The 7,622-nt window shown below is 46.0% G+C and overlaps 1 protein-coding gene across 1 annotated transcript in view; it reads right to left on the bottom strand.

The window, feature by feature from the left end:
- Positions 1 to 6,919, bottom strand: part of IGFBP7 (insulin like growth factor binding protein 7) — a 79,729-nt gene extending 72,810 nt beyond the window's left edge. The window contains 1 exon segment of the mRNA NM_001145181.1: positions 6,441 to 6,919. Within this exon segment, the coding sequence (NP_001138653.1) occupies positions 6,441 to 6,915 (475 nt within the window). The 5' untranslated portion in view covers positions 6,916 to 6,919.
- Between the last annotated feature and the right edge of the window lie 703 nt (positions 6,920 to 7,622).

Genomic DNA, 7,622 nt, shown 5'->3' on the forward strand with positions numbered 1-7,622 from the left:
TTGGAAGCTATGGAAAACCATATGGATATTCCTCAAAAAATTAATAATAGAACTACCATATGATACAGTTATTCCACTTCTGGCTACTTACCCCAAGAATACAAAAACACTAATTTGAAAAGATAGATGAGATGGTTAGATAGCATCACCAACTCAATGGACATGAATCTGAGCAAATTCTGGGGGATAGCAGAGAACAGAGGAGCCTGGAATACTGCAGTCCATGGAATTGCAAAGAGTCAGATAAAACTGAACAACAAAGTCTGAAAAGATATACACACCTTAAGTTTATCATAGAATTATTTACAACGGTACAATAGCCAAGATAGGGAAACAGTGTTAAGTGCCCAGAGACACATGAATGGATAAAGATGTGGAACACACACACATATATGTACAATGGAATATTACTCAGCCATAAAAAGATTAAATCTTATCATTGGTGACAACATGGAATGGATCTTGAGGGTACAGTGCTAAGTGAAATAAGTCAGAAGGAAAAAGACAAATACTGTATGATTTCACTTCTATGTGTAATTAAAAAAAAAAAACCCAAGACCCAAAATAAATGAACAAACCAAGCCAAACAAAAACAAACATGTAGCTATAGAGAACAGAGCAGTGAGGACTAGAGTGGGTGGGGTGGGGTAGACAGCAAAATGAGTAAAGGGACTCAACTGTATGGAGACAGATGGGAACAAAAATTTTGGTGGTGAGCACCCTGTTGGGTATATAGAAGTAGAAATATAATGCTGTCTACTTGAAATGTATCTAATGTTATAAACCAATGTTGCTGCTGCTGCTGCGTCACTTCAGTCGTGTCCGACTCTGTGCGACCCCATAGACGGCAGCCCACCAGGCTCCCCCATCCCTGGGATTCTCCAGGCAAGAACACTGGAGTGGGTTGCCATTTCCTTCTCCAACGCATGAAAGTGAAAAGGGAAAGCGAAGTTGCTCAGTCGTGCCCTACTCTTTGTGACCCCATGGACTGCAGCCTACCAGGCTCCTCCATCCATGGGATTTTCCAGGCAAGAGTACTGGAGCGGGGTTACCCCCCTAAAAACTAAAGTAACACTCTCCACCCCACAAGGAGTGTATAAACAGACTCAGAACATTAAAAAAAAAAAAAAAAAAGATGCCTGGAAGCCTACAGAGAGCTGAAGAAGGATAAGAACATAATTATGAGGGGTGGGGAGGGGAAGGAAGAGACAAAGGTTTTCATAAAGACAGTGATACCAGCTGATCCTTGAAGGCTAAGAGTTTCAAGAGTGGAAAGATAAGTGAAGGTGTGACTGCAAACAACAGCTAAGAGCAAAAGATTACTGTGGCTGGACCATAAAGGTGGTTGGAGAGAAGAGGCCAGAATCAAAATAAGAGAGTTATTGTGAAGTGCTAGGTAGTTTTAACTTGGTCCTAGAGTTACTAGCTGAGCTATTCAAAATCCTTCAAGATGATGCTTTTAAAGTGCTGCACTCAATATGTCAGCAAATTTAGAAAACTCAGCAATGGCCACAGGACTATAAAGGTCAGTTTTCATTCCAATCCCAAAGAAGGGCAATGCCAAAGAATGTTCAAGTGAAAGTGTTAGTCACTCAGTATAGTCTGACTCTGCGACCACATGGACTATAGTCTGCCAGGGCTCCTCTGTCCATGGAATTCTCTAGGCAAGAATATTGGAGTGGGAAGCCATTCCCTTCTCCAGGGGATCTTCTTGACCCAGGGATCGAACAGTAGTCTCCTGCATTGCAGGCAGATTCTTTGCTGTCTGAGCCATTTGCTTATTTCACATGCTAGCAATGTTGTGCTCAAAATCCTTCAAGCTAGGCTTCAATAGTACGTGAACTGAGAAATTCCAGATGTACAAGCTGGGTTTAGAAAAAGCAGAGGAACCAGAGATCAAATTGCCAACACTTGTTGGATCATGGAGAAAGCAAGAGAAGAACATCTACTTCTGTTTCATTAACTATGCTAAAGCCTTTGACTGTGTGGATCTCAACAAACTGGAAAATTCTTGGAGATGGGTGTACCATCTCCCATCTTACCTGTCTCCTGAGAAACCTGTATGCAGGTCAAAAAGTAACAGAGTTAGAACTGGGCATGGAACAACGGAACAACTTCAAAATTGGGAAAGGAGTATGACAAGGCTATATATTGTCACCCTGCTTATTTAACTTATACGCAAAGCATTACTTATTTATTTGTAGTCGCTCAGTTATGTCTGACTCTTTGCGATCCCGTGATCTGTAGCCACCAGGTTTCTCTGTCCATGGAATTTTCAGCCAAAAACACTGGAGTGGGTTGCCATTCCCTTCTCCAGGGGTTCTTCCCAACCCAAGAATAAAACCTGGTTCTCCTGCATTACAGGCAGATTCTTTACTGTCTGCGCCACCAGGGAAGCCTATATGCAAAATATATCATCGGAAGTGCTGGGCTGGATGAATCACAAACTGCAATCTAGATTGCTGGGAGAAATATCAACAGCCTCAGTTATGTAGATGATACTACCCTAATGGCATAAAGTGAAGAGGAACCAAACGGCCTCTTGATGAGGTTGAAAGAGGAGAGTAAAAAGGTGCCTTGAAACTCAACATTCATAAAATTCATGGCATAAGATCATGGCATTCAATCCTATCACTTCATGGCAAATAGATGGGGAAAAATTGGAAGCAGTGACAGATTTTATTTTCTAGGGCTCCAAAATCACTGCAGAAGGTGACTGCCAGCCATGAAACTAAAAGACACTTACTCCTTAGAAGGAAAGCTATGACAAACATAGAGAGTGCCTATAAAAGCAGAGACATCACTTTGTCAACGAAGGTCTGTATAGTAAAAACTATGGTTTTTCCAGTAGTCATGTACAGATGTGAGAGTTGGACCATAAAGAAGGCTGTGTGCCAAAGAATTGATGCTTTCAAATTGTAGTGCTGGAGAAGACTCCTGAGAGTCTCTTAGACAGCAAAGAGATCAAATCAGTCAATCCTAAAGGAAATCAATCCTGAATATTCACTGAAAGGACTGATGGTGAAGCTGAAGCTCCAGTACTTTGGTCATCTGATTTGAAGAGCTGACTCATGGGAAAAAGACCCTGATGCTGGAAAAGACTGAAGGCAAAAGGTGAAGAAGGCAGCAGAGAATGAGATGGTTGGATGGCATCACTGACTTAAGGGACATGAATCTGAGCAAACTCCAGGAGATGGTGAAGGACAGTGGAGTCTAGTGTGCTGAAGTCCATGGGGTCACAAAGAGTTGGAAACATGACTCAACGACGGAATAATAGCAAACAACAAAGGTACTAGCAAGAAAGTCTTTTAAGAATGAATTCTCATTCTACAAGTAAAAAATTAATTCTGAGGGAGAAGAGGGAATGAGACACAAGGACCAAGAGATTGCCAAGTAACTCAGATATAAAGGATTATGCACAAAAGGAGTAACCAAGACCCGGAATAAAGAGGCATGGTGTTCTTCCCTGTGAGATTTTATTACACATCTTGGCATCTCTATTAACTTTTAAAAATAATTTTATTTTTATTTATTTGTTTGGCTGTGACAAGTCTTGGTTGTGGCATGTGGACTTTTATTTGCAGCAACCAGTCCATCCTAAAGGAGATCAGTCCTGGGTGTGCATTCGTAGGACTGATGTTGAAGCTGAAACTCCAATACTTTGGCCACCTGATGCAAAGAGCTGACTCATTTGATAAGACCCTGATGCTCGGGAAGATTGAGGGCAGGAAGAGAAGGGGATGACAGAGGATGAGATGGTTGGATGGCATCACCGACTCAATGGATATGGGTTTGGGTGGACTCCAGGAGTTGGTGATGTTCAGCGAGGCCTGGTGTGCTACAGTTCATGGGGTCACAAAGAGTCAGACACGACTGAGCGACTGAACTGAACTGAACTGGGATCTAGTTCCCTGACCAGGGATCGAACCCAGACCCTCTGCATTGGGAGCACAGAGTCTTAGCCACTGGACCACTAGGAAAGTCCCTCTATTAACTTTTAATTATACTGAATTTTCAAATCTTTTCTAGTTACTCATGACGTCAGGGACCTCAATAAGATCTAATGGCACTAAATTCATGATGACAGTCTTAGGTGAGATTACTAGGTCACTACCTTTTAGATCAGGGTTCTCCAGGGCTCCAGGGAAAGTGCTCTGGATGACAGGTTTGTAACTCATGGATACTTTGTTAATCAGCAAGACCAGACTTCTTTTGTGCATCTTCAACTGTACAGCATCTAGCAAGAGTGCTGACACCTGCCACATGGTCTCAGTAAATGCAGGTTAAGTGAGACAAACAGTGATGCCCTCTCCATCTCAATACTTGAGGATGCATAACTGGAGTTTCTTCTGAGGGTAGAAGAAGAACCCTTTCTAGACTGGAAGAACCTAGAAATGCATTTCTATTCTTTGCAAAGTCTCAGTACTAAATGGCACAGAGGTTAAAGGCACTTTGATGGGTTTGCCTCTGTGATGTGTCAAAACACATTCAGGAATCAGGAGAAATAAATTAGATCTGGCTTTAGTCTCATTTATCTTTGCTGTGGAAACGTACTCTGGTGGACCTCACATTCTTTTCTGCTCTCCCTGGCTTTTTTCTATAAAATGGTCTCAGGCACCAGACTCCTTAACTCTAAATTTAGATTGGGTGGGGGGGGGGAACTAATTTATGACAAAGTTTCCAGTTTCAGAAGCTATTTCTCTTTAACATTTTCCCAAACATAAAGGAAAACTAGGTCTGTATCCTCATGACGTTTGCAGTCTGGAGAGATGCTGAGGATCTTGGTTTACATGACAATGAGCTTACATGCCTACTTCTCCATGACTATCAGTCTCAATATTTTATAACTGCACTGTGTGAGTGTTTAGAGATGTAAATAGCAACGAGAGAAGATGAATAAAACTAGCTACAGGCTAGAAGTGACCATAATGCTTAAATAATCTCCAAGCTAACCTTCTGCTCTGATAAGGCAAATTCCATTGATTTGGAGACTGTGGGGAAAAATTCCCCTTGGAATGTGTAAGAAAAATGTCAATATTTGGAATGAATTCTTCAACTATGCACATTTCTCTTTTCATGGTATGACTGATAAGTTAGATCCAAAGGAACAAATGACTGTTTCTGTTGGAAGAGCATGTGGATTACTTTGCATTGTGGTTTTTCTAAGTTTAAGGTGATGATAATATAAATAGTTAACGGTAAGTTGGTTACACTATTTAAAGCTTTCAATCAGTGACAGATGACCTATTTGCCATTTGGACTTCTGGGAAAAACTCTAACAAAAGAATTGGTTGGGGAGCTTGGAGAAAGCCTGAGCTGTGTTATAGGAGCAACTGCTTCTGTCATTTCAGGAGAACTGCCTCCTCTCTCCCTTTCTCTGCTTTGGCTGGGACCAGGAATGGGGCTGCCAAAGTTGGATTTCTAACTTTCCCCTGAAACTGCTTTCTATGGAAAATGTTATTTCAGACTTGAGAATTAAAGCCCCCTCATTTTATTTTGCAAGTCCAGACTCTCTATATTTTCCCCTTTCATTTATGGCAAGCTTGGACTTGTCTGGAATAAAATAAACGACCAAACATAACCTCAAAGGCATTTCTGCTGAAAAGTGCATCCTGGGGACAAATTATTCAAAAAAAAAAAAAAAAAAAGAAGAAGAAGAAGAAGAAGAAGAAGGAGAAGAAAGAAAGAAAAGAAGGAAGAAGAAAGAAAAACAAAATGGTCATAAGGTTCACAATATATATGACATCTTTAAAGAGGTATTTTTTTTTCTCCCCACAAATAACTAGCTAGTTTAAATTACTGTTTGAGAATCTGTAAAGTCCAGTAAGTGAATTATTTATTTCCCTTAACATTAAGAAACCATGAAATCTGATCTTTAAAATTCTTACAATCTAGTCCATCAAACACGAGACAACTTCTCTCTGAAAGTCCTTATTCTGTATTTGACTGTCAAACTCCTTTTCCCTATCTCTTGCCTTCATCTCTATCTAGACACTCAAGCCAAGAAAGAGAGGCGAAAATGTATTTCTGGGTTCCCCAAAGAGTGGGGGCAGCTTTCGTGAATCGATTTGCCAGTTGTTAGTATGAGCTGGGTGGGCTCTGGGGACGGAAGAGTCTATGGTATCCGGAAATCTTTTCTATAATTTGTTCGCTCTACGAGTCCTCACTTTCTTGGCACACGCACCGAACTCTCAAAATAAAATCACCAAAAAAAAAAACAGAGAGAGAGAGAGACGAGGAGGCGTCGCCCATCCCTCCCTCCCGGCATCCCACGACCTCCAACTCCCCCACTCTTGTCTCCTGGGATGCCCACGGGAGGAGCCGCGGGAACCAGCCGGGCGCGCAGGCCGCAGACATCCTGCCGGCTCTGCGCCGGGAGGGGGCGCCCGGCTCTCTCAGCGGGGCGGGGCGGGATCCAAGGGGAAAGCGCCGGTGCCCACCTTGCTCGCAGGTGCCCTTGCTGACCTGGGTAATGGCCTTCTCCCCGCGGCTCTCGGCCCTGAGGCTGGCGGCGCGCAGCTGGCAGCCGCTGGAGTAGGTGACGCCGTCGCTGCCGCACACGGGGTAGCGGCTCTTGCACACACACACGCCGCTCACAACCGGGCCGCCTGCTGCTGCCCCGGCTTTACCCTTCCGCCTCTTGCGGCTCTTCACGCACTCCATGCCCGGCGCGCAGTGCCCCCTGCCGGCGCCGCCGCCCCCGCACGGCTCGCCCTCGCCGCGGGCGCACACCGGGCAGCAGCCGCACGCGTCGCGGGTCTCGCCCAGCTGGCAGCCCCGCGGGGGCAGGGGCGGGCAGGCGGCCGGCTCGCAGGGGCCGCAGGCGTCCGAAGAGGAGGAAGAGGAGAGGGGCAGGAGCAGGAGCAGCAGCCCGGCGGCGCCGAGGAGCAGGGCGGGCAGCGGCGGCCGCTCCATGGCGGGGCGCGGTGGCGGCGGCGGGAGCGCGAGTGAGCCGGGCCCCGCGGGCCAGCGTTTTAAACCCGGCCGCGGGAACCACACCCCGGGGCGGCGAGAGCGGGGCCGCCTGGCCCGCGCCGCCCCGCCCGGAACCGCGGGGCTCGAGCGCGCCCCTGCTGGCGGGGCCGGGCGGGGCGGCGCGGGCCCGGGGATGCTCGGCCTCACGCCCCTTGGCTTTGGGTTTTAGCTCCGAGCGCACCCCGCCGGGTCCTGCTCGGCCCCCTGCTCCCCAGGGCTGCGTGCACCCCATCCTTGGGGAATCGCCCTCAGTGAAAACAGCTCCCTCACACCCTTGTTCCTCGGCTCTCGTAGTCCGAGTATTTATACTTCATAACAACTTTGAGATGGTCTCCTGTGTAATCCATTATATTCTCGTGGGTCTGGGGACCTGAGTATTGATCGTTCTGCGGTTTGCGAAGCTCTTTTAAGAACAATTCGTTTTCCAAACCCCACTTGGAGATTTTGTGTCTCGGTTGGCCACAGGCCCGGTGTGGTCTTGGGTACCAAGCTTAAAGGACAAATTGTTGCCAACCGCTCCTCTTTCTGGACCCTCATAACTGCCTGCTCCCTCTGTGCTTTCTCATGTCAAGTTTTATCTGTGAGTACTGGAACCCATGCGAGAGCTGGTTGTGTCCCCTCAGTTTATAATATGTGGTGCTGGACAG

Source organism: Ovis aries, chromosome 6 (genome assembly GCF_016772045.2).
Source record: "Ovis aries strain OAR_USU_Benz2616 breed Rambouillet chromosome 6, ARS-UI_Ramb_v3.0, whole genome shotgun sequence".
Classification (NCBI taxonomy): Eukaryota; Metazoa; Chordata; class Mammalia; order Artiodactyla; family Bovidae; genus Ovis; species Ovis aries.